General features: G+C 54.0%; 1 protein-coding gene across 1 annotated transcript; it reads left to right on the forward strand.

The window, feature by feature from the left end:
- Positions 1-344: 344 nt before the first annotated feature.
- VSTM2B (V-set and transmembrane domain containing 2B) lies at positions 345-25,721 on the forward strand (the record flags this gene model as incomplete). The annotated part of the gene is made up of 5 exons (XM_082862549.1): positions 345-426; positions 979-1,163; positions 2,164-2,193; positions 3,464-3,935; positions 25,633-25,721. The coding sequence occupies 5 exons, from the start codon at positions 345-347 to the stop codon at positions 25,719-25,721; spliced, it is 858 nt and encodes a 285-aa protein (XP_082718675.1).
- Positions 25,722-26,781: the final 1,060 nt, after the last annotated feature.

Raw genomic sequence — 26,781 nt, forward strand, 5'->3', positions numbered from 1 at the left:
AGCCCCTGACCGGCCCGCCCGGCAGAGACTGAATTGCGGGTCCCCATCGGTCCAGTGTATAACCAGAGAGAGGGAGGCACGGACCGATCGCCAGTAGCCTCCCGGGGGGACCTCGCGTTCTGCGCACCCGGAGCAGCGCCCCCAGCCGGAGCCGCGCCGGGCAAGCCGGCGAGGGAGCGGGGCTGATTGGCGGCCGCCGGCGGCCGGGGGAGGGAGCGCCGCGCGGGGCCATGGCAGGCTCGGAGGCGTCCTAGCCCGAGCCCGAGCCGGATCCGAGCCCGAGCTGCCGCCACAGCCGCCTCTCCGCGCCCGCGCTCCCATCGCCGCCGCGCCCCCTGCGGGAGATGGAACAGAGGAACCGGCTCGGTGCCCCCGGATACCTGCCGCCGTTGTTGCTGCACGCCCTGCTGCTCTTCGTGGCCGACGGTGAGCGCGGGAACTTTGCTGCCGCTGGGGGCTCGGGGGTCCTTGCCGGGGCCGCCAGAGCCAGCCTGCCCTTGTCGCCGAGGAGGAGGAGAAAGAGAAGGGGAAGGCTTCACAGTCTCCAGCAATCCCGGTGTGCAGCCCGGGCCCGGCGGGGTAGGGGGTGGAGAGAAGCAAAGGGTCGCCGCATCGCTGGCGCCCGCGCCTGGGTCGTTCGGAGCCGGACCGGAGCTCCAACTGCGGACAGGCTGCTTGCGGGGTGCCGGGAGCTGGCGCGCCCCAGCCTGGCTCTGATAGTGCGGCCAGGAGCGGGGAAGAAGCGTAAGCCGCCCCTGCTGCCCCTCGCGATCTGGAGGGAAGCAGCCTGCAGCTGTAGCCGGTCTCCCCTGCGGCCCGGCAGCTGCTCGACCGAACTTTGCCAGCGCCTGGGGCACACTAGTAGCTGGGGGGTGGGAAGCACACGGCCAAGCGATCCGGGGACCGACCGTCTCTCCTGGGGTTGCCCCAGGCCTCCGCCCCACAGCTGGTCACGCCTCTCTCTTCCCCCGCCCCCAGCTACATTTACTGAAGTCCCCAAAGATGTGACAGTACGGGAGGGAGACGACATCGAAATGCCCTGCGCGTTCCGGGCTAGCGGAGCCACCTCGTATTCTCTGGAGATTCAGTGGTGGTACCTCAAGGAGCCGCCCCGGGAGCTGCTGCACGAGCTGGCGCTTAGCGTGCCCGGCGCCCGGAGCAAGGTAAACGGCCGCCCACGCGGCGCCCGTGCTCACCCGGCTCGTGTCGGGCGGCTGGGGTAACCCAGGCGAGGAAGGCAGGGCGCCGCCCTGTGGTGCAACCCATTTCTTACCCTCCCCATGCCCACAGCACCTTCAACAGCAGCATTTGTTACCCCCAGATCCTGTTAATTCACTTCCTTCGCCGGAAACCTCCCCGAACTCCACGCCTAGCCCCTAAGAAGCCGCACCGTATCCAGTTCGCCTGCTTTTGCTGGCTGCGGGCCCAGAGGCTGATGGGTGCTGGGTGTTGAAAGAAGACCCCTTGCTGGGGCCGGGCTTTCCCTGCCCTCTGCTACTTTGAGGTCCCCAGGGCACAGGGCCAAGGAGTTAAGCTCCTCTGGGCTGCGTTCCAGAGGCCGGCAGAGCACGGTGTACAGGTTACCTCCAGCCCCGGCAGGATCAGAGGGACTTCCCCCACTGCGCATCTGCCTCTTAAACCACAGTCTCTAGCACTGGCGCTCTCTCATTCTCTCTCTCTCTCTCTCTCTCTCTCTCTCTCTCTCTCACACACACACACACACACACACACACCACCTACCTACCCTCTACCCAGAGTCCCACCCTTAGTTACTGCTCACGTCTCCCACTGGGTCCTGTCCAGATACACCAGCCCCTCCATCCAAGGGGTTTAGAGAAACACAGCAGGGAATGAGGATGCTCCTCCGGAGGGAAATTGGCCTTTCTTCCCACCGGGTGGCAATCCAGCCTCCCCTCTTTGGCAGGCAGGTGTGCTAGGGCAGCCCCTCCTTGGCGGGGCGCCATGCTAGCTGCAAGCCCTGCTTCCTTCAGGGTAAAACTCCTGAAAATCCTGATGTCCTTCGTGCCCTCAGCTGTGGCTACCTCCCGAGCGGTTTCGAGTCCCAGCCCGCCTGCGGAGGATCCTCTTGCAGGAGGCTCATCTGAGTTCCCTGAGCCTGACGGCCGACAGCCTAATATCTCTCTCTCCCTCTTTGCATTTTAGGTAACAAATAAGGACGCAACTAAAATCAGCGTAAGTGTTGAGCCCAGCGCGGGCCGCGGGAGACCCCTTCTGGCCGCTTTGCGCCCCGCAGCTTCCTCCCTTTTAGAAAAGCTCAGCGGACGTGCGGTGTAGGGCCCTGCTCGCAGCCTTGCATTGTCGGCTGCTTGGCGTGTCGGGGCGCCGTCTGTCACCGGTAGCGGATAGGGTTCTCTTTCGTGTAAATCAAGGGTCCCAGGCCTGAATCTCCTTCCTCCTCTGTACAGTCACCTGTAAAATTCTCCTTCAGTCTCCTTGCCCTAGCTGCGACCGGTGCTTAGGCTTGTGGCCCCCACTCGTGCCCTGCACACACCCGGCGCTCCGCTGCAGCCCTCTCCTCCGCCTGGGTTGCGGGTCGCGGTGCCGGGGTGTTGTGGGCTGGCTTGGGGAGTTGTGGTAGGGGGAGGAGTCTTGCCAGTGTTGGGGAGGAGACGTGCCCAAGCTTTCCCAGCTGGAGCGTGGAAGTATCAGGGCCTGGAGACGACCAGGTCTTATGCTCGGTTCAGAGGTGACGGTTCTCTGGGAGCTCGGTGAGGGCTACAAAGCTGTTGCTCCCTGGCGTCTCCACCAGGCGACAGGGAGGTGAGCTTTGTCCGGAGCTTCATGCTGCCGCGGAGAGGCAAGTTCATAAGTAGCAGGGACTGAGCGGGTCCGGCAGCAGCCTCTGCATCACCTGCCTCCTTGGGAGGGCGGAGGGTTAGCTGAGAAGGGCTGGAGCCGGGAGCAGGTATATATGCGCACTCGGAGGGCAAGGCGGCTTTCCTACGGACACCACCCCGGTCCACCGGATTCTAGAATTAAGGAACGTTAGTGCGAGTAGATGTGGAGGACCGGACATAAGGCCATACCTCACAGTGGATGCGGGGCCGAGCCTGAGGTTTCTCCAAGGTGCCAGAGGGAGGAAGAAGGGGTGGGTTCTGCGGCTCTGAAGGGAAAGCTATGGGAAGACGCGAAGGTAGGTTTGTATGAGCAGTGGGTGCAACCTGAGGCACTCCTTTAAGATATGGGGCAGCTGGAGACTCGATGCAATGGGCAGGGCCACCCAGGGTCCACTCAGAGTTGGGAGCTCCATACCACTGGGGAGCCACGGGGGTGAAGGAAACCTGAATCGTGATGATGGGCAGAGCCGGGTCTGAGAAGTGTTGGGGTGCTGTGGCCTGGGAGCGCCCTGCGGGGCTGGGCACAGCTGCACTACGCTGGCCAAGAGCGCGGATTACGGGCCTGCCCATCCCGGCCTCTGACCCCAGCCCCCTATCTCTTGCAGACCGTGCGCGTCCAGGGCAATGACATCTCGCACCGGCTGCGGCTGTCGGCCGTGCGGCGTCAGGACGAGGGCGTCTACGAGTGCCGCGTGTCGGACTACAGCGACGACGACACGCAGGAACACAAGGCCCAGGCGCTGCTGCGCGTGCTGTCACGCTTCGCGCCGCCCAACATGCAGGCCGCCGAAGCCGTGTCCCACATTCAGAGCAGCGGCCCGCGTCGCCACGGTCCCGCCAGCGCCGCCAATGCCAACAACGTCGGCGCCGCGGGCCGGGCCACCTCGGAGCCCGCCCGTGGCGACAAAAGCCCGCCTCCCGGGAGCCCTACCGCCGCCCCGGGTCCCGGAGTCCCCGAGGCCGCCGCCAACTCCGCGGCCCACGCAGCCGCCACCACTGTCGCGGCCGCGACCGCTGCTTCGTCAGCGTCGCCGCCACCCCGTGAGGCGGTCCTTCTGCGCCAGAGGCACGGCTCGGGTAAGGGCGGCGCCGAGAGGGCGCGCTCGCGCGGGGGTGGCTCTCGCCGGAGGGGCGGTCCAGCTCGGGTAGTTTGCGGATGCAGAGTCTTTGGTGGTTCATCTGGGTGCGCCCGGGAGCGTTTTCCGCAGCCTCGCTTCTGCGCTCTTCCTGCTGTTTTCCTGCCTTCACTGTTGGCCGCTTGGAGCATTCGGGACGTTTGTTTATGAGTGTGCGCGCTGCCCAGCCAGCGACTTCCCGCTACACACGGGCTGGAGGGAGGGGAGCCCTCCTTGCGTTGAGAGAACTGAACCCTGCGGGCTGCCCTCCGACGGCAGTGGGCCTGCTTTTCTCCTGGAACCCTTAGCGCCTAAAGGGTGGGCACTAGCACCCAGTCTAGAGTGAGAGGAGGTGGTTACAACTCAGGTCTGGTAAGTCTGGCTGGTGCCTGACTGGACTGAACAGACATACTTTGTTCAAGCCAACAAGGGTGGCCTGGCTGTGTAGGCTCTGCTCTCCTTGGCTACCTTCAGGCTGGTCCTAGACACAAGCTCTTCTATAACTCACCACTCCAGTCTGCTTTAGGCCCTCATGGTGGGGGGTTGGGGGTGAGGATGGAGCCCTACTATTGTTAGAAGGGCACCCAGAGGTTAAGGCCTGCTCTCCTAGGGAGCTGAGAGGGTTGGGGGAAGGGGAAGGGAGTGATGTTGAGAAGGGAGTCAGAGAACAGAGAGTAAGGACAATGGACTGACTGCAGAGCAGGCAGGTCTGGAGAAGGAGGGGCTGCTTAGCAGTGGTGGGGTTTTATGGAGGGTGGAAGGGCCTACTGCCCAATGTGCCCTTCCTCCCAAGGCATCCCCCACTCCCAACTCAAAGATGGGGCCTCAGAGATGAGCTCAGCCCCAGTGCTCACTCTCTGTGTCTGACTTTAGGCTCATCACTCCCTCTCAGTCTTGTTTGATGCATAGTCCCATAGAGAGCATCTCTACTGTCCTTGCATCACTGGGAGGCTGGGCTCTGGGACAGTCGTATATAAACCTACTGGGGGGCAGGGAGCACACTGTCATGCCCTACTCTCATGGTTCTTAAAGTACAGAGCACCTGCCACCAGCATCAGCACTTTATAAGGATGCAGGCTCCTGGGCTCTCCTGCTGAATCCGAGGAGACAGGCATCCTAGCCTCCCTCCCTGGCTGATTCTTAAGCCTTCAGACCCTGCCAGTTGTCTTCCACATCAGTTCAGTTGTTTCTCACGAAGTTATACTCCCTGTGGGAGCTTCTCCATGTGGCTCAGACTGCTGGCTACATCTGGAGGCCTCGTCCCCTTCAGGGTCCACAAGACCTTCCCCCAGACTGTGGGGGAAGGTGGGTCAGCTGGGAACCTGTGGAGGTCCTCTCCCCAAACTCCCCCACCTGTCTTGGAGCTTTCCCCCATATTAGTTTAAGATAATACCAGTTGCTGTGCAAAACCTCAAAATGCCAGAGGCTAAACACAATTCAAATGTATTATTTCTGGTTTACATCACTGGGTGGGGGGGGAGGGGGGGAGGAGTGGCTCTGTTCCATGCAGTCATTCAGGGACTCAGGCTGACAGAAATTCTACCATCTTTAAGAGGTGGCTTCCAAGCTCACTCTGGGCATCAACATACAGCCCACAAACAAGGGAAAAGAGAATGGAAGCAGCTCTTCTCAACCCAGTTCCCTGAGCAAACCAAGCCCTAGGGCTCTAAGGCACACATTGCATGTGATGAATTGACTTCTTTCTTATGCATTTAGAATGGATCTAGTTATCTGTCATTCTTGTAAGATTGAGAAAATGGCCACTCAGATCATTTTGGTAGGGCTTAATTCTCTCAGAGAAAAGCTGATATGGGGAATGACAAAGGAAGTTTTTAAAGGCCAGGCCTGGTAAATGTTAATTCCACCCTCATCCATTGGCCAGAACTCAGTCAGATTGTTCAACAGATGCAAGGCAGGCTAGAAAATGTCCTCAGCTTGGCAACTGTTATCCAGCCTCATCTATTCAGGGTGGAAGAGGAGCCTGAATCATGGGGCACGTAGCCATCTCTGACTAGCACACAGTACGTATACTGGAAAAGCGCTTACTCACTTGCAGGGTGACTGGCTTAGTTGATGAAGAAAACACCCTTCTGCCCCATCCCCTTGGGCACTAGCAAGTAAACATGTGTGTCTTGAGCTGGAATATTCCTCTGGGATATCCCCTAGACCATGAGTAGAGCGGCAAAGCAGAGGATTTGGAAGGCCAGAAGCCCAGATATGCATTGTGCCTCCTTCATTTACTGGCTGTGTGACTTTAGGCAAGTGGCTTACCATCTCTGAAAGTACTTCTTTCAGAAATACTTAATAATCCCTGACCTCAGAGGGAACTCAGAATGGAAATTGCTGTATAACGCTCATTGTTATCACCAAGGCCATTATCTGCTCTGGCCAAAGAGGAGAGGTTGAGGGAGATGAAGCTGAGTGGCTGGTGGTTGGCAAGCTGTGGAGGGCCTTGAATGCTGAGTGGAGCAGCAGGGATCATTAAAGCCTTTGGTCAAGGAAGCGCTATGTGAAAAGAGATCATTCCTGCTTGAACCTCCCTTGCCCCCTGGCCAGAGCCTGACCCCCTGAGCCTAACCAAGGCTGACCTGACTATGCCTGCCATGGCTGGTCAGATGTCCAGTCTCTGGGCTCGACCACAAGGAGGCTCCACGGTAACTCATCGCTATAGCAGGAACCCAACCATGGAAGGTGGCATGGACAGTGCCCTTCCTTGTGGAAGGTCCTCAGGTTAGCCCAGTTCTGATGGCACCTGCCAGCCACAGGACAGCATATTAATGCCCACATGGATAAGGGCAGCAGCCCAGGCAGGCGACTCCTCTGCCCTCCCTGGAGAAAGCACAGCCAGCTGGGCTCCCACCAGGGCTGACAGGGCAGCGCAACTAGGATAGGGGTATGGTGGCCCCTAAGGTCTCTGTTGCCCCAAAACCATTGCCAGCTCCTGAACAGGCCAGTAACCATGCAGACATATCTCAGAAAGAACCCCAAATTTCTCTCCATCTCCAGTTTGGAAGGCCAGTGAGGTGGGGCCTTCAGCTGGAAGACCAAAAGGCTTGTAACCTCCACTCTCCAGGTGAGCTCTTGGGAGAATCATTGTGCTGTGGGCCACTCTGTGTCCCACTCTGGGCGTGGAGAAGTGGATTAGAGGACTTCTAATCCACAAACATACCTGAATGGCTTGATCCCAAGGAGGGACCCATACCATCTTAAGTGCCCCATCTCACCTCACCACTCAAGGCTGCCAAGCCTGTGGGCTGTGAATGGAATGAAGGCTGCAGACTGTGTTATGAGTCACAGCATTAGTAACCTTTCTATAGGGCTGTGTTGTCGAGCAGCGCTTGGGCCTCCCGAGCCTCCCTGGGATGCAGCAGCCCAGCCAATCACTCAGAGCTGCCACCAGCGTGAGTCAGAAAGGGAGCTCGAGGCCGTGACCTCAGTCTTGCTCCCCCCACCCCCGCTGCCCCACTCTCCTCACCCCACTCTCAGTTCTTAGCAGCTTAGAGGGGAGGGGACGAGGAAGGACTGTTGCCCCTTGGTTACCAGGCAAGGGTGTTTGCAGAGTATAGCAGTGAGGATGCTGGCGAAGCAGATGGCACACTCAAGCAGAGTCATGGAGGAGAGGCAGTGAGAGTATTTTTTAAAGGTGTGAACAAGGTTAGGACAGCTAAGGATGAGAACTGGTCCCCAGGGCTAGTAGCACTGAGAGCCACTGGCCTAAAAGGGCCTGAAAGGGGCAAGGGGAGGGAGCAATTAGCAGAACCCAGAGAGGTTAGCTGGACGGAGAGGCCTCCCTGAAAGAGCGGAGGCCTTGGGAGAGGGACACAGCCGACCCACAGTAGCCCAGCAAGAACCTCACTCTTCTCCTGCCCTCCAGTTCCCTGTCAGGGCCTCCCATTGGCCAAACCTTCCTGGGCACGGAGGGTAAGGGTACCAGGTGATGCAGGCTATACAAGCCAGCTTCCAGGGGCTCAAAGCAGAGTGGAGAAAGCCGACGGGTGGATCTGGAGGGACAAAGGGAATAACCCAGCTCTCAAGGGAGGAAGATGAATTCTGCCCCACCCCAACTCCAAGACAAACCCAGAACTGAGTTTCTAATTAAAGAGGTCACATAAGGCGTGGGTTGAGTGGATACACTAGCTGTTTCAGATTGGCAACCTCAGAGTTGGTCCCAGCCCACCTCCCCAGACAGTCACCTATTAAGCAATTGCTCCTGGGAGAAAGTCAGAAGCCCCAGACAACACTGTGTTGCTGTGTTTTTTAAGCAAGCCTCTTTACTAATGCTAGGAAAGGGATGAGGGTACTTACTCAGAACTTCATACTTTAGCTACTGCACAGCCAGGCCAGAAAAGCCTTCCTATGCTCCATACATGCCCAATGTAGCCAAATACATATTTGCACTAAAAGTTTATGTGCAAAACTCATTCATTTCACATCTCATTTGTCAAAAGACATTTTGATATTTGTGCTTAAAAATAACATGGGCTAGATTAACACAGCAGAGCCAGCACAGGAGATTGGGCTCCTTCTTAGCCATGTTCATGAATCTGACTCCTAATTAATCTGAACACTGAAAATATTTCATGAACACTTTGTTGCTGCCTGCCATTTCCAGAAAAAAAAAAAGAAAAAAGAAAAGAAAACAAAACGGTATCTTCCAGATAAACCCTTCTAGCTGGAAAGTTGCCACAGTGAAGCCAAGTGTGGCCTTAATAGAATACAGTTTGCAACTGAAATGGCTTGTATGTTGGCAAGAGGTTCCCCTCTGCAGGGACCTGGGGATCAGCTCTGTGGCGTGTGAACCTATAATTAGCCTTGGGGCTCCGGCTTCGAGAAGAGCCACCATGGCCCCTACAGAGAACCAGCTGGATGTGGCAAACTGCTGCCTGGTGCCCACACAGAGAACTGGCTCTCAATATTTCAATTAATAATGAGAGAGAGACAACCAAGGCCATAGGTGTGACAGCTTTAGAGAAACTGTTACTGCTGGGAGCCATCAAGAGGAGCATCCTTGGGTGTGGCCATGGCAACCGTAAACCATGACCGAAGGGGACTGTGGATAAGGTGAAGGCACTTACTCTCGACCCATGCCCCTGGTGGATGACAAAGCTGGCGGAAACAATGCCAGTGTGACCAGGGAGAATCTCCTTGCTGTGGGGAGGGTCTCCAACTAGGCCAGCAAGCCAGGCGGCAGTCACCTGGTCTTCCCATCTCCCTAGGCCCACAAGGACCTGAAAACCATCACCTTAAATAAACAATCCACTCTTCCCTCAAGCTCTGATGTGACACAAGGATCATAATTAAAAAGAAAATAAATCTGGCAAAAATCGTCCCAGAGAAGAGAAAGTAAGGCTCTCTGAGCATCCTGAAAGAGAAAATTAAGGGCTTTCATAAAGGAAATGGCTGAGCCTCACAGCTGACAGGAGGCACCCACATCAGTGGCAAACGTGTGTGATTATCAACTACATGGCGTCCCCTCCCTCGTCTGCCAGTCCCATGGTTGCCATGAGCAGGAACCAGTGATGGCAGTCACAGACTCAGCTCAGAGCATCAAGGGCACCCATGGAACTCCAGGACAAAGCTGTCTGTCAGTGGAAGTCCCGAGGGAGGATAGCCCCAATCCAGCTGAGGCAATCAGAGGAGGCATCCTGTAGGCAGTGTGTGATTTCAGGCTTGAAAGAGGCTCCTGGGGCTTTGTCCTCCTGCTTAGGTCAGTCCTGGGGAAGTTTCTGGAGGCCTCTCTTTTCCTCCCCACTCTGTGCCCCATGGATTGAGAAAGTCACACCAAATGGAAGGGCCTTTGTCCATCACCGAACAGTTAGTCGGCTCACTGTGTGGCTGTTCTCTCAGCATCAGGAAGACCCCAAATTAAGGATGAAACAGCTGCACTAAGGATTGTAATAATGATAAATAATACTTGCCTTTCACTGAGTACTTAGTGTATGCCACACACACATCTCACTGATGTCCCCCCTTTCTGCAGTTCCCCATGACTCTTTCTGCCCCAATTCATCCAACAGTCCCCTCCCCAGAGCCCAGACCCTTTCTTCAGCCAGGGTGGCAACCCCCTGGGAAGGGCGGAGAACCAGGCTTTCTAAGTGTCACCGGGAGCCGAACCCACCAAGAAGCTTCTCATTAAATATGCCAGGCACACATTTTAAAAGCTCTGAATATTAAGGATTCCCCAGGCATCCATGGGAATAAGTGAGGTCAAGAGCTTTTGTAATATGATATTGATTACTTCTGCCCCATGTGGACAGAGGCAAGGGCTCGGCTGTGGGCTAAACCTCTAAGCTTTATGGCAGATGCCAACTTGGTTTTAAGACACCTTTGCGGCACAAGGAAAAAAAAAGTCTCATCTTTTCTATTCCCCCATGCTTTGCTGACGGTTACTAAGCATCTCTTGGAAACTCCAAAGCAGTGAGAAGCTTCATTTTGTCTTATGTAAGGGCTGCAGGAGAGTTTAAGATTACAAGCAAACAGGCCCAGCACCTACAACTGCTGATCCCTACCTCTTCCTTATGAAGGATGACAAACCTCCTCCCCTGGGATGTAGCTTCTGGGGGAAACAGCCTGCTTGGTGGTGGTTTTGGTGTTCTCAGGGAAGGTGTGCTATAAATACAACATGGATTACCCAGTTCGGCCTCCTCTGGGTTAGGGTTTAGCTGCCATTGAACAGAGAGCCGTGCAAGCGGCTGCAAGGGGTGCTGAGCAGCAGCGAGGGCGTGAGGCCGACCAGGACCTCACTCGGGCCCCCTCTCACGCCACCCCCTCCATGAGACAGCCCTTGAGGGGCAGGCCTTGTGAAGCCTTGTCCCTGCATCTGCAATCCTGGGTGAGGCTATTTCTGGAAAGTACTGGTTGTTCCATTCCATCCTTACCACCCCCCAGGCTGAAATATCAAAGCTACTCTGGACTGGCTCTGGTCTTTGTGGTTCAAGGAGAGTGTTTTGGGGGGCCCCACCATTCACCCACTCAACCATGCCCTCAGGCTCTGCTCCGTCCATCTCAGAAGTGACCACCCTTCCAGAGGGCTACTCATGTGTGAAGGCCAGCTGTGAACAGGGCACCTCCCGAGTGCACCCAGCTGGACACCCAGCACTGTTAAGGGGGGAGACCATGGTCAGTCAGGGCCTAGACAAGATCTCTTAAAGGAGCTGCCCATGATGGTGGAAAAAACAAAACAAACCTGAGAGAGGCTGACAACAGTTCAGGAGAAAGTGTTACCACTTTTCCAACCACTTAATTCTTCCTCTGCATCTCACACATTCAGCTAGCTGTTCAGCTAGCTGGCTAGTAGGCAAGCCAGGGTTTGAATGCCAACCAATCTCCCTATTTCTGGGACTTACAGAGCTCCAGCCACCCAGAAGTCACAGTACATGCCTCATTCTCTCACCCTTCGTAAGTACTGTGCTTCTCATTTTCCACATGAGTCCAGCTGCTTGCATTCGAATCCTTGATCCAACGCTTCCTGCCTCCCACATGCAAGTTCTCACGCCTGTTATCATCTGGATGGCACCAGTAACCGGTGCCAGAAGGCGAGGGGCGGGATCAGAGGAGATAATCCACAGAAAGAGTGGAGCTCAGCACAGGGCCTGGCACCTAGAAAATGCTCAGTAGATGCTGATCTTATTATCAGCGTTATTCGTGGGAATGGCATTGACTGGCCAGGGTCGTTTCATGAGGCCTAGGGGCTCCGATCTTGAGACTTCGTTCTGAGACGTGTCTCCCTCCATGCACTGTGCATGTCATGGGGCTAAAGGAGAGGAGCTGATGGAGCTTCAGAACAGAAAATGCCCTCAGATTGCCAGTGGCTCAGTGAGATGTTATTTTTGTCCTTTCTCCCTCCGTGCCATTTGGAGGGGGGAGGAAAGGAAATGGGGCTGATGCCACGTCCTCATCCTTGTGTGGTGGCGGCTATTTTGCATGAGTCAGGAGCTCCTTGGTGAGCAAGGACAGGTTCACTATGGTTCCTCGTGTCCCACCTGCACATTGCACCATCACATCTGTGCACCTGGACCCCTAGTGACGGTCAAGCAGCCAAAGAGCCTCCAGGGCCGGCCTAAGTGGAGAGGAGGTGCCCAGTGTCCTCCTCACTGGGACTCTTAGCATACGAGATGGAACCACTTGTGTGGGGAGGCCGGCTGCCCCGCAGTGATGGGCGTGTCAAGTGATGGGGCTCGGGCCACTGTTGCCGGCTCAAGCCTGCACTGTCTTCCACCACGTGCTCTTGCATTTTGTCTTTCATATCCATACCTGCCTGGATCCCTTCGCTGTGGCTCACTGAGCCTGATGACTGCCAGTGAAGGTGCTGCTTGGCACCCAGGGACCAATGGGGAGAGGGTAGGATGAAGAGCGGGCTGCATGCAGAACCAGGAGGCCAGGACCCCTTCAGGCCCCACATGAGCCTCCCTCCCACGCAGCACTGCAGGCTCATCAAGAAGGAGGTCTGCCTGCCTTTAACGGATGGATATAGCCAAAGGTCCAGAGCCCCTCCCTCTGCTGCCACACACCGCCCCCCCCCCCCCCCACCGCTGCCTTCGGCTCTCCTCAGGAAGGTCTTGGTTTTCTTTAAGCCAGGAAAGCCCAGCTGCAAGGTCAGTCCCCTTACAATGACTCTTATTACAATTGATTATCACAGAAATGCCGCTTAGCCCAGAGAAAAGATCCTTAATAAACCCCCGGGGAGATGGAGCTGACATAGTTCCAGGGCTCATTCTGAGCTGGGGTAGGGGTTCCTAGCTAACTATATCTGGTCTGGCTAGGGCCAAGGGGTGGGGGCTGCCCAGGGCATCAGATAGACCCCACCTCTGCCTCAGGGAGGAGCTGATGGCCCAGCAGTGGTGGCCAGACTGAGCAGCAGGTACTCTGAGAATGAACTCAGGGCTCAGCTGGGACACAAAAGGGGCTCAGAAAAGGTGCAGCCAGGGTGGGTTGGTAGTGGGGGATCACTCCACAGAGGGAGGAAGTCTTCCTGACCCTGCAGCCCAAGGGGTCTCATTCATCCTGAGCACTCAGAAGGGCCCCACTGCTCTCTTAGGCCCCCAACGTTTCCCTCCTGTCCTGGAGTCAGTGCCTGACTGAGCACCCCATCCAGACTGATGCCCTGGGAAGGCAGGCCCAATTCTTTCTCATGTCTGTATCCCTACCACCCCACATTCACATTCACTGGGCATGGCACTGGTTTGTTCAATCATTCATTTACTCGTTCATTCAGAAAATGTCCATTGAGCATCTTATGTGCAAGAAATATGCTAGGCACTGAGAACACAATGTGAATAAGACCAACAAGGTCCTGGGAGTCAGAAGAGGGAGAGACAGACATTGATCAAACGGTCACATAGCAAGTAAAAATTTGCATCTGTTGCTGGCACTCTAAATGAGGGACCCATGGGCTATGGGAACTAAGAATAGGGGGATGTGACCCAGTCAGGAAAGGGTCCCTGAGGGAATGACACTTAAGCCATAATCTGGGAGATGATTAAGAGTTGGCTTGAGAAAGAGAGAGAGTAGGGCCTTCCAGGAAGCAGGGACAGCATGTGCAAAGGTCCTGTGGCAAGGCCTGACAAAGAGTTACTATGACTAAGGCAGAGACAGCAAGAAGGGGTGCAGGGGGAAATTAAAGTCAAGAGTAGTTCAGGGGTTAAACCCCACAGAGATGGAGGCTTTGGCTTTTGGCAATGGATAGGGAGCAAGTGGCTGGCAGGGCATGATGCTTTTTGAAATGACACCCTAGCTGCAGTTGTGGAGAATGGAGAGGTAGCAGCAGAGTGGATGTGGGGAGAGCACTTTAGAGCCAGTGATCCAGCCAAGAGATGGCAGGGCTGGGACTAAACGTTTGGATGGATGAGTGACGGGATGGATGGATGGGTAGCAAAATAAGTATCTGATGAGTGAGTGAAGGGAAGGATGTGTGACTGGATGACTGAGGTTGGGGGTGGGTGGGAGGAAGGATGAATGGACATGTGGATGGGTGGATGGATGGAAGGAATGTGTGGGAAAAGGGTGTAACTGGGTGGATGGATGGGTAAATGGGGGATAGAAAGAAGGATGAGTGGATATGTGCATGAAACACGGATGGGAAGTTGAGTGCATGCGGCATGCAAGATGGGCCTTGCAGGAGGAGTGGGGCTGGGGCTGCAGACGTGCCTAGGGTTCACATTCCCCACACCTGCACTCTGCACACTCAGTCCACGTCCTCCAGGAAGGGGAGGCCACAAGGAGAAAGGTCCCAGGTGGTGGCATGGCACAGACTGGCTAGGCCCAGAATTTCATGCCAGGTCATGCTTCTGCCTGCTGTCCCAGGCCACAGAAAGGACAGGTAGAGCAATGGGACACAGCCAGTCCCCAGCCTGCCCCAGGTCCCCGAATCCCTCAATCTTCAGAAGGTACCTCTGTCACGTGCTGTTGAGGGGCAGGAGCAGGGGACCCCTCCTTCTGCTGGACACCGGGCACTCTGGTGGATGTAGCCTGGCCAAGACTTGATGACTATTGCACATGTAAAAGTTAATATAGATATATTTTTTCAAGCATTTAAAAAATCAAATCTCCAGGTGGGCAGATGAATAACTGTAGTCACGTTAAAGACTAATATAACAAAAAATACACAAGGCAATAATTCATAATGCATTCTATTCTACAGAGTCATATTTTAATGTGTGACATATCCTGGGCAGCTCCTCTGTGCTAATTTTTTTTTTTTTTTTTTGCGGTACGCGGGCCTCTCACTGCTGTGGCCTCTCCCGCTGCGGAGCACAGGCTCTGGACCCGCAGGCTCAGCAGCCATGGCTCACAGGCCCAGCCGCTCCGCGGCACGTGGGATCCTCCCGGACCGGGGCACGAACCCGTGTCCCCTGCATAGGCAGGCGGACTCTCAACCACTGCGCCACCAGGGAAGCCCACATGTTATAGAATTTTCAGAGCACTATCCCTGGGTAATTAAAATGTGTTAACCTTTTCAGTTAAATTGTTTCTGAAGAAAAGTCCTCAGTGTGAAACAGAAAGAAATATCCAGGTGTCACCGAGGTGGAATCTAGAGGAAGGAACTGCTGTTGTGTCCTTGCTGTGCTGGCCTCAGGGACCTGCAGCCCTTCTCCCCTAGCCTTGAGCTTCCAGTCTGTCATTCCTGCTTTTTCTTGGCCAGGCCCAGCTCCACTGAGTGGGACAAGGGAGACTGAGGCCTGGACCCACACAAAGAGAAGCCTGCACTGAGCAGGCATTAACTGAGTGTTCACTGTTTGCCTGACCTGGGGAATTTGGGGCACACTCTGCCTCAAGGGACATAAAGGCTATGGAGGGGACAAGTGGGATTTAAACAGGGCTGCAATGCTCCAAAGATGGGAAGGGACCACTCACTTGAAGCCCTGACAGGTCTCCCTTTCCCCATCTGTGTAATGGGCACACCAGCACTCCAGCATCTACAAGTCCATGAGTTTTAGGTCTGGAAGGGGCCCTGGAGAGTCTCTAATGAGTGGTTCCCAAACTTTGTTCCTTGGAACCCTGGACCCCCAGCCCTACCTCCAGCTTCAACCAGAGCAGTTCTGCCTCTAAGTTTTTTTTTGGGGGGGGGGTTGTGTGGGTTTTTTTCCACACCGCCCGGCATGTGGGATCTTAATTCCTCAACCAGGGATCGAGCCCACACCCCCTGCACTGGAAGCACAGAGTCTTAATCACTGGACCGCCAGGGAAGTTCCCCCTCTAATGGTTTTAAATACTGGGGTTCCATGCAGCATTTAGCTTGAAAAAGGAGTTCCACTGCTTTAAAAGATTTTAAAACAACTGATTTAGACCAAATATTTATATATATATATATATATATATACATGCAAATATATAAATTATACAAAATATACAAATACATTTTTATATTTTTATGTATATAAATTTTTTTCTCCTAAGGGAAAAAATTGAAGAGGTTTATAAAGCTGCACATGGCATAATAGAACAAAAATTATTTAATGAAGAAATTGGAATAAAGGGAAAATGGTGAAATTCATTTGAGAAAAGGTAGACAAAGAGATGTGTGTACACAGTCTTGGGCAGTTGAAAGGTCAGATAGCGATGGGCCTCCAGCCCCAGCGTGTATTTGGAGATACAGCTTGTGTTTAAGATGACAAACATGAAGCATCTGGCCGATGCCTGGCGAACATCATGCCTGCTTAGACTGCTGGGGGCGTCTAAGAAAGACTCCCATTCATTCGTTCAACAAATACATTGTGAGCCCTGCAGGTGTGGGCAGGGTGCTAGGTGATGATGGGTTTACCCGCTGGCAGAGGAGACCGGGGAGACAAGTCCCGGCAGGATTGAAGCTGCTTCCTTGAATTTGCAATTCAAAATGATCATTCACCACAGGACTTGGCAAAAGGAGGACTCTACCCTTGTCTTTAGATTTACAGTCTAAAGACAAGTAAACCGCAGTGGCTGCCCAAACACGGCCCAGCGTAAATGTGACTTGCTCCGGAGCCCATGGGACAAAGGGAGCCTCCAGCAGGGCCAAGGAGGAAGTGGTGTCTGAGGGAGCCCCATGGAGGGAAGGGGCAGGTGGTGAATGAGAGGACAGGGGGTAAGCAGTGTGGAAGGATGCTGGACCCGGAAGGGAGAAGTAAGGGTGCAGGGGGCCTGAGGAGGGGCCCAGTGAGGAATTAGGTCTTCAGCCTAGATGAAGCCTCTAGGGGTTTGGCGGGGCGGGGGTATGATGTGTACTTTGCATTTTAAAAGGGCACTCTGGCCTCTGGCTAGGCAGTTGCCTGGCTAGTTGGGTTAGTGGCTGTGGAGAGCCCAGTCAGGAGTACTGCGCGGCCAACCTGAGCGCTGATGTGGTAAGAGGGAGGGTTAAAGGACCAGGGCAGGGGTGGGCCTGGGGCAATGTGGGTCAGGGGTGAGAAGCCGACAGATTAAGAGCTGTCTTGGAGGTCACGTTGTGGGTGTCTCTGGGCTGAGGTGCAGAGGATGGGTGGGTTCTGGGCAGGAGGGAACAGGAAAGGGCTGTCAGCACCAACAAAGACCTGGGGAGGCAGGAAAGTGAGGGCATGTGTGGTCTCTGTGCAGCAGCCCAGTTTGCCTGGGTCTTGGGGCACCTGAGGCAAGTGTGGAGGCAGGTGAGGCAGACCTTTCCCCGAGGGTAAGGTCAGGAAGGTGTCCTGGACTTGATTCGAAAATACCAGGGAGTAAACTAGAGATAACTCCTCTACTGCCCACCAGCTGTGCAACCTTAGGCAAGTCACTTTACCTCTCTGTCTCACCTGTGGAAGGGCATAGTGGTTCCTACCTCCCAAAGCCTCCTGAGAGGGTTAAAGGAAAGAATTCTCTCAGCACCAAGAACAAAGAACCACAGGCCTATTTGCATCCCGCAGCCTCAAAGTTTAAAGAATATGAATGGGCAGGTGGGAGATCCTCCCCTGAAGATGAGGCTCAGAACTGAGAGAGACCCCCCCACCATCCCTGCCTGGGAAGTACCCTGATACTGTGGTCAGGGCTGCCCTGGCCCTGCAGACACTAGCCGCCTAACCGTAGGGAAAGGCCTGTTAACCATTTTCATTAAGTGGCACCATTAAAGGATCATCTGGGGCAAGACTTCATTTCAAAGGAATTAAGAAGCTGGAAAGGAGCTAGCAACAAAGTTGACCACATTAAAAAGCCATTATAAATGTTAAAATCCAAAAAAAAAAAAAAATCTCATTCCCATGCTCTCTCCCTTAGAAGCAGCCTGGAGCTGTGGTCTAGCCGAGGCACTGTGGGAAGAAGAGTTCTGGCTCTTCACCCCTGAGAGTTGGTGTGTGTGGTGGTTACGTGTGTGGACAGAAGCCAGATTGTCTGGGTTCATGTCCCAGATCTGCCATTGATTTTAGTGTGGCCTTGGTAGGGCTGCTAGATTTAGCAAATAAAAATATAGGACACCCGGTTAAATTTGAATTTCAGATAAACAGTCAATAGCGTTTTAGTATAAATATGTCCCATGCAATATTTGGGATCAATATATACTTAAATTATCAGTTGTTTATCTGAAATTCAAATTTAACTGGGTATCCTGTACTTTATCTATCAACCCTAGGCTTTGGGCAAGTCAGTTTACCTCTCTGGATCTCAGTTTTCCCATCTGTAAAATAGGGATAAAATAGTAATTCCTGCAGTAAAGAGAATGGGATTTCAAGTGACGTGCTTGCCACGGTGCCTGGCCCCAGCAGGAGCTAGCCAGGTTTGCTATCATTATCCTGAAAGTGCTTGGCTTGGTCTACTTGAGCCCCAGATGTGGGTGGGGCTGCTTGCTGGGGGCAGAGGAGGGGAGGAGGCCTGGGGCCAGCCCTCTGGCACCTGCGGTTCCACCATGGCTGGAGAGGTAGGACATGTGAGGAAGCCGTTTATGGGGCTGGGGGAGAAGGGGACACGGGCAAGGGCCGTATGAACACAGACATTCATTTGTGCCAAGCCCTCTGTGTCTGGGTGCTCAGAAAGGGCTGCCTGGAGGAGGCGCACTTGTTCCAGGCTTAAGGTACAGGTCAGACCCAGACAGAGAAAAAGGAGGACTCAGTGGTTCTGCAGGGTGAGCCTGGAGTGCACTCGAGGTGCTGGCAGGGAACAGTGGATCAGAGCGCATGACTGGTGGCAGAGGAGCAGTGAGGGTGAGGTTGCTGGGGAGGATTACGAAGCAGCCCCAACAGTGGCACTGACATGGTAGCACTTTCTCCTGAGGGCAGAGAGAACCCATTGAAGATTTGCCCCTTAGGGATAGTTATCCAGGTGCGTCAGAAGGTGGGAGATAGGCATGGGGTGGCAGTTGAGGCAGGAAAACACTTTAAGAGGTCACTGCTGCACTGGGACCATGGCAGGGGAGAGGGTACAGTGAGGCGTGGCTAAAATAGGCGCGACCCCTGTGTCTGCCCCCTTTCAGCCCGGGAGCACTCAGGCTCCTCCCACTGCCTAGACAAGGAGGCTGCCCGTGGGCATCACTCCCAGTAGACATGCTGTCACCCACCAGGAGGACAGCTTGTTCTCAAACCCAGGAGCCAGCTGCCTAAGGCTGGGGTAGGACAGGCCAGCAGAGCAGGGTCAACACAGGACGGAGGGACCCACATCTCATCCCTTCTCTTGCATCTCCACATCCCACACTTCCAATTTCCTTTAAAACCCAAGGCCATTTGTTGCTCCTAGTTTTTGCCCTAGTTACCAGCGCACATTAATCTTATGGCAGAAATTAATTCTGTCCAATTCCATTAGTGCTTGATTATTCCTTGCTGACTCTCTTTGAATAAATATCCATGAAGAGGCTTAAATTAAAACATCAACAACGGAAGTAGCCTCTTGCAAGGTGGCATCTTCCCACCCAGCTGCAGCTGGGCCACCTGGCCTAACCAGCACAGCGTGCAGGCGAGGGCAGAGAGCCAGAGTAGGATGGGTGCAGGTGGCCATCAGGAAGCCAGGAATGTCAGGGCAAGGAGGGCTAGCTCCCCATCATCACACAGTGGTGTAGGTTTGAAGTCGGCTTGAAAGCCAGGCCCCCTGGATCCCACACCAGAGCTGGCTCCGAGGTTGCAAACTCAGTCAGCCACAAAGGGCCAAGTGTGGGGGATGGAGGTGAGTGAGGCGGGTTGGGAAGGGAGGCCTGACTGCACAGGGGGCCAGGGAGGTAACTGGCAGCCTCCCTGTGCCCAGCTGAGGGTCAGGAGAGAGCAGTGAGAAGGAGATTCCTGCAGAGAAGACAGCTGCTGGTCGTGTAGCTTGGTGACTAAGCAGGCCCAGAGCTGCTGTGTCTTGGGCCTTTCCAGTAGACATTGGGATCTGTGCTTTTAGGTAGAAGTCTCCCACATTTTACATGTTGGATTATAATTTACAATTTTTAGAGCTCTGTGTGCACCAAGTCAGACCCTTCTGCAGTCCAGATTGAATCGTCAAGTGGCGACTTGGTGCCTTTCTGTTGCCCCTGGGCTCTGTGACCTTACGCATCTCCCCTGCAGATAACCATAGCCCAGATGACTCCTAAGAGCTCTCTCTGTTCTACTCCACAAGCCCCTGCAAAGCACAGAGAGACTCCTTGTACCCTGGCCCCAGGAAGCTCCAAGGGGAGCCTTCCTCTTTGGCTGGGCTTGGCCACCACCACACTCACAGCGTGGGTCCAGGATGGAGCTGGGTCAGGGCTGAGGGTGCAGGGCCAGTGATGGGAACAAGGTGTAAGAGCTGGTCTGTACCCAGCTGCCCCAGGCAGACAAACCGTGGTTTCCATGATAAGTGGATGTCCAAGTCCAGCCCATAAAGGCCAGCCAAGCTCAGACTGTTGCCACTTGGGAGGTGTCCATCTTCTCTCATTCTCAGATGGCAGCAAAGGAGGAAAGGAATAGAATCCAACATCCACGCTGAAAGAACCTCATCCAGGGCACTCCACTTGGTTTTCTAACTTTTTTAGCCAAAAAGCACTTATTCAAAAGACATGTCATGACAGCACAAAATGCTGAATGGACATAAGTGGGCTTGCTCTTCTTGACACAGAGGAGGGATCTGTCCTCCAGACCCTCATCATAGTCCTGATGTTAGGATATCCATGCTTACCGGTGGAGTGGCTTTGTCCTCTGAGACTGGACTAGTTCTCTTCTGGCTACCTGTACTCAACATGGGAATATTCTAGTGCAGCGCTGGAGGGGGCAAGGGCAAACCCACAGAGTGAACCTCCAAATTTGCTTAGGTCATAAGAGCAGAATCAGCCTTTTAGCCATTCCTGCATGTGGAACCAGACCTCAGATGTATCTTAGTTTTACTTACTCTTCTCAAACCTGAAATAAATTTTTAGTTTTTAAGCTATAGCCAAAACAAACAAAACAAAACAATACAGCCTTTGGGCAACACCAGACTCTGAGGGGCACTGTTTGCAAACTCCTGACCCAGATGGCCCCTCGGCTGCAGCTCCCAGGCCTGCAGTGGGGAAGCGGAGAGGCTGCAGCTCTCTCCTATCCACAGCCTGCATGACAGGTGCTGCAGACCACAGCCGGGACAGAAGTTACCCTTGAGACCAGGAGAACCATCCGTGATCCTAGAAGCGTGGGCTGGGCAGGTGGAGGGAGGGCAGTGTCTGTCCTGGCTAGCCATCCTCACTGGTCAGCTGGGGAGCAGCCCACCATGATTCTGATGCCTGCAGAGTGTGAGTGGTCCCCTCAGTGCCCTCAGGCCTGTAGGAGTCCAGACCAGAGTGGGTGTGTCCAGCTACCACCTCTGCATCCCCCCAGGAACCAGACTCACAGGCTTGGCCTCCAGGCAATGTGGGCAAAGTGAGGATCCCAGAGGGTGGCTGGAGCCAAGCCTCCTCCTTCACTTTCATCACTAGGTGATAAATGGCCCCAGAGGTTCCCTGTTGTTTTCTAACATGGTCTTTGGAGTTTTGCCATTGCTGGGTAAATAGAGAAGCAGGATTTTCCAGTGGAAGCTGCTTGGACTGGCGCCTTTGCTGTGCCCATGGGTCTGGGTGAGCCCACATTTTTGGGAGCTCCTTTTAAATGGATCTGGCGTGAGTCTTATCCCACTCACCATCCACATGATAAAAGTTTATATTCGCAGAGCAGCTTTGATTTCTTTAAGAATGATTAACAACATGGTGATATTTGTTTCATATAAAGAGTGAATCAGCTACTACTCCATCAGATGCTTCCCTCACCTCTCAAGCAGCCTGATTTTCCAGCTTAACCGTGACATAAGCAAGCTTCTGTGTGTTGTAGAGCTGTCCCCGTTACGCCTTAGGAAATGGCGGAATAGATAGATTGTTAGCAACCAGTCATCACAGCAGCCTCCACGTCCTCGGGAACACCAGGAACACAGACCTCTCCGTGCCGCATGATAAAAGAGGCCAAGATAGGAGGTCCTGCCTCAACTGAGGCGCCAAAGGCACCCTCCTGGCCCCTGCCCTGGAGGGTCGAGGTGAGCCCTGACAGCAGTGGGCAGTCCTAGCTTGCTCCAGGAAACAGTGAGAACAGGGACTAGGGCAGCAGACGCTGAGGGGTCGGGAGGAACAGCCAGGTACTAGACAATTGTCAGTGGCCCTCCAAGTGGATAGTATGTGGGGAGGGGGACAGTGGGCTGCCAGACTCCTGCATTCTAACCCATTCTGATGTGAAGACCCCTCTTCCTCCAGGAGCAGCCTGGAAGCCAGTCTTCCTTGGTCTGCCCTGGCTCATTTGGGTATCCGATGGGTGATGTAGCAAGAGGTTCCAAAACCTGAGTCCTCCTTTGCCCTGAGGTCCAGGCATGTCGGTCCGTCTTGAAAACAAATGCTTGGGGAGATGGTTTCCCCTGCTTATTCTATCTTGGAAAATGTTTCTCTTAAAAGGAGGACAGGGCTTCCCTGGTGGCGCAGTGGTTGAGAGTCTGCCTGCCGATGCAGGGGACACGGGTTCGTGCCCCGGTCCGGGAAGATCCCACATGCTGCGGAGCGGCTGGGCCCGTGAGCCATGGCTGCTGAGCCTGCGCGTCCGGAGCCTGTGCTCCACAACAGGAGAAGCCACAACAGTGAGAGGCCCGTGTACCACAAAAAAAAAAAAAGGAGGACAACCCTCAAAACTGGTTCTTCTCCAACACTTTTCAGAAAAGGAACTGTGTTGCCCGTTTCATTGACATTTTATTCACTTCCAGACTGTTTGAGGCCCTTTTGTTTACATGATTGTATCTATCAATGAGCTTTTGTTGTGTAACACAAGACCTAAAACTTGGTGGCTTTGGTGTGACACCACAGTCATCTGTTTAGGTCATGATTCTGCGGGTCAGCTGGATGTTTCTCCTGCTGGTGTCTGTCAGGCTCATTCATGCATCTGTGGTCATCTGCCCTTTCATTTGGGGGCTGGTTGGTCTAGAGGGACCTCTGCAAGGATATCTCCTAGCTCTTACCCTGCAGCAAGCCAGCCTAGTCTTCTTCACATGGCAGTGGGTGCCAAGAGCCACAGAGAAAGGGCAAGCCTCAGTGCACTTTTCAAGCCTTTGCTTGTTTCACATTTGATACTATTCATTGGCCAAAGCAAGTCCTGTGGCCAGCCCCAGCGTGAGTGTGCGAGGGCACTGTCATAGAGTGTGGACACTGGGGGCAAGTAGATGAGGGAGGATGGGGCATTTGTAGCCATTTTTGAAGTCTGCCACTACGATCTTGCTAATCTGGACCCCAGCCTGGTGAGACATGCCCTGCACGTACTCGTTTCCTGGAGCCATGCATATGCACATCCCCATTTTATGGAGTGTGCCACAGGACCCAGAGAGGTGAAGGGTGTTGCCCAGGTCACACAGCAACCTGGCCTGGAAGCTGTCCTGGTGCCAGCCCACTGCCCCATACCACCTCCCTTAGTCCCCTGTATGGTGATGCTGGGTCAGAGAGAGGATGAAGTACCACCCAGGAGCCAAACCTAGCTCCCCCCACCCCCAGACATCCACCAGCAGAGACACTGAAGACCCTGGTGTCCACCCTCCCCAGATATTGGCCTCTGGGAGCCACCAGTCCCATCCTCCAAGCCCCAGCTGCTCCCCCCTTGGCCCAGCACAGTGGCAGGCTGGTTGTTTCAGTCCAAGGTCTTTTAAAAGTCTCGTGCAATTTTTAAAAATTTTAAATGTGAGTAGGTGAGACTGTAATGGTGGAAAAGACAAGTCAACAGTATTTGGAGGCAAATTAAAATTTCTCCTCCCTTTTCCTGTGCCCATCGTTCTGCAGTGTTCACCTTGCCTGGCTCGCAGCCCATTTGCCGTGCCTCCTGCCCCTGAGTGCCTGGAGGATCTGGAGTTCTATTGCACACACACATCTGCTTTTAAATGCCTCACGTGCTTGTTTCTGTCTCGCCTGCATGGGCCTGAGTGTCAGGGTTTGCAGGAGCAAAAAGATCGGCACCAGGAGATGTGGAAGCCAGTGGGCCCGATCTGGCCACATGAGCCCTGTGTGCCCAGGAGCCAGTGCTCTGCTGGCTGCATCCCTGTTTCCATGCATCTGAGCCTCGGTGAATCCACCCAGGCATCTGGCCATCCATCAACTAGTCCGTCACTGCATCCACCCTTGTCCTTCCCAGAGACACGTGGCAATGAAGAACAGCAAAAGAAGACCCAAGTCTTTGGAGTGACCACACCGTGGTCCTCCCCAGTGACAGATGGCAACAGGCAGGATGTCAACTCGGGCCAAGCTGCACGGAGGGCCAGGAGTGACGACTGTGTGAAAAATTAATACCCCAAGGGAAGGTTAGCACGTTTGGATTCTCCAGTCCTTGTGCTTCTCAGTGGGGCTCAGAACTATGTGCAGAAATGATTGACCTTGGATAAGACAGGCACGGTGGATGGTCTGTGCCCTCTTTTATTTCAGATCTTCAAACACAACCCTTGTTTTTTGAAAATGAACAGATGGAATCCTGGCATCTCAAGCCAGAATGGTCCTGGATCATTTGTCCAACCCCCTCCTTTTACAGAGCGGAGACTGGGGGCCAGGACACAAGAATGATTTGGGATTGAGGGAAACACCTTGGATAGAAAAGACAAATGGCTCTTCCACCTGGAAAGGGGAGGAAGTTGTGGGTTCAGGCCCAGCCTTGTCAGGGAAGCCACAAATCTGGCCAGCCTGGCAGCAGCTCCTGCAGGTGGCTAAGTGGAAGTGGCCATAACCTCTGTACCATCTGCTTGGCACAGGGAAGGGCCTCCTGTGTCTCTCCTCCCAGGTACAGAGCTCCAGCCCAGCTGGCTAGGTGGGGTGAAGGGAGGACAGGCCTCCATATGTTGCAGGTGAGCAGGGTGGGGCTGGAAACTGCTTCCATGGATGCAGCCCGATTCTATGCAAGTTAGTAGTGATGTCCCCAGGGTTTGGGCAGTACCTGGGGCATGCACGGTGCTTCTACATTGGCTCCTCTCGTTAACCCTGGAGGGAGCATCCCACTCCCAGGTGAGAAGCCTGGAGTTCATGGGTAGGCTTTCGCCCAGTTACACAGGAGGCCTTCCAACCAGATGAAGACCTTATGACAGACAGATGGGGAGCTGAGCAGGCAGCCCAGGTGAGGAGGAGGAAGACACGGTGTTACCATCCCAGGAGTGGGCCAGAGGCTTGGGTTGGAGGCCACACTGAAGGAGCAGATGGGAGTGACCTCCCAACAGGACAGTGCTTGGGTCACTCCTGGGGGGCCCTGGCCCACCCACCTCTACCAGCCAGTGATTGCTGAGCACCCCACTGTGACCCCAAGGGCTGGACTGACAGTTTGTGGAAAGGACTCATGCACAGACATCAGGATGCCTCAAGCGGGATGTTTGTGAATGCAAAACTGTGCAGTTCAGGCAGGAGTTGGAGGGGCTGGAGTTGTGTGCAACCACGGAGTCTCTCTGGAGGAGTGGGGAGCTGGGCCTTAAACACTGAGGCCACTTTGCAGCGTAGTCTTGCGGGTGGGGGTGGAGAGGGAGCATATTGTCTTCCTATTCAACTAAAATAACGTTTGGATTTTGGATCTACTATCTAGCGCACGCCCTTCAGGCAGGGGCACCCCTGTGTCTGACCACGGTCAGCTCCTGTGCGGTCGGTAAATAGGAAGCGAGCGCAGAGCAGCTGCGTGCCAGCTGAGTACCAGCTGGGTGCTGACATCAAGAGCCCAGCCGGGGGAGGGCTCATCCTCTCCCATCTGTGCATAGGCCACTGGGTTCTGGTGAATCAGGTGTTAACCCTGTCCCTCTCTCATCCCCTGCAGGCACTGGCCCTAACTACGCCGCAGACCCACTCCTGTCCCTGCTCCTGTTAGCTGTACATAAGTTCCTCCGCCTGCTGGTGGGCCCCTGACAGACTCGCCGTCCTGCGCTCCTGAGTGGGCCCGCGTGGCTGCCCAGTCCCTGGGTGAGGACTGCGTCGCCAGACAGACGCAGACAGACTCAGAGAAGCATGACCAAGTCCACGTGGAAAATAAATAAATCATATTTTTGGGGAAGTTACACAAATGTAGACCACCTAAAATAATGCATCTAGTTTCCAAATAAGATGGAGTTTGGACCATGCAGTATGCATGGGATCAATGATTTCTCTATTTTAATGTATTTTTCTTTTCTAAACTTTTCCTCCAAGTCTTCATTTTGCACGAACTGTTGAGCAGTTATCTTTAGGATACTATGTAAAAATGTTGGGTTAAAGCCTTTCTGACAAAGCAAAATATTTTTAGTAGATTATTGTGTTTAGGAAATTTTTAATTTACTTTTTCCTTTGGGGGCTTTTCTCTTTTTTTATTAAAGTAAATTATTTCTTTTGAGACATTTTGATTAAAAAAGATACATCTTATCATAATTAAAATTCACTGTCAATAATATTTATTTTTAAATAAAGATTGGAAACAAGGTCAGACACTTGTTTATAAACTGTATTGTATAATGCTGAATAACAGTTGAATAAAAAACAACTTTGAAATAACCTTTCTACAGACATGTATGAATGTTAAGCCTTGGTGCCCAAAGCAGCCCGAATGCTGAACGCCATGACCTCATGGTTTCTGATGCCAGCTGCACCCTCGGCTGGCTGTGGCCCAGCCTGGAGGACAGCTCAGGGCACCCGGCCAAGGCCACACTGAGTAGACCGGAGTGCTTGCCCAGCCTCTGCTAGGCACAGGGAACCTCATGGAACCAGGAGTGAAAGGCACCCCCGGCCTGGGTCCTGAAGGAAAGGAGTTCCTGTCCTGGGAAGAGGTGTGATATAGATCAAGAACCATTCTCTTCCCTTTTGGCTTAACTCTTTGTGCAAATGCATTTGCCCAGTTAGAGATTATGCACCCAGGTGTGATTACCGTTGTTGGACTCACTGCTAGTTTGAGGAGAGCATCTGGGGAGAAGGTGGGGCATTCCACACTCTTTCTTCA

This window comes from Leucopleurus acutus (assembly GCF_964270905.1).
Source record: "Leucopleurus acutus genome assembly, chromosome: 20".
Lineage (NCBI taxonomy): Eukaryota > Metazoa > Chordata > Mammalia > Artiodactyla > Delphinidae > Leucopleurus > Leucopleurus acutus.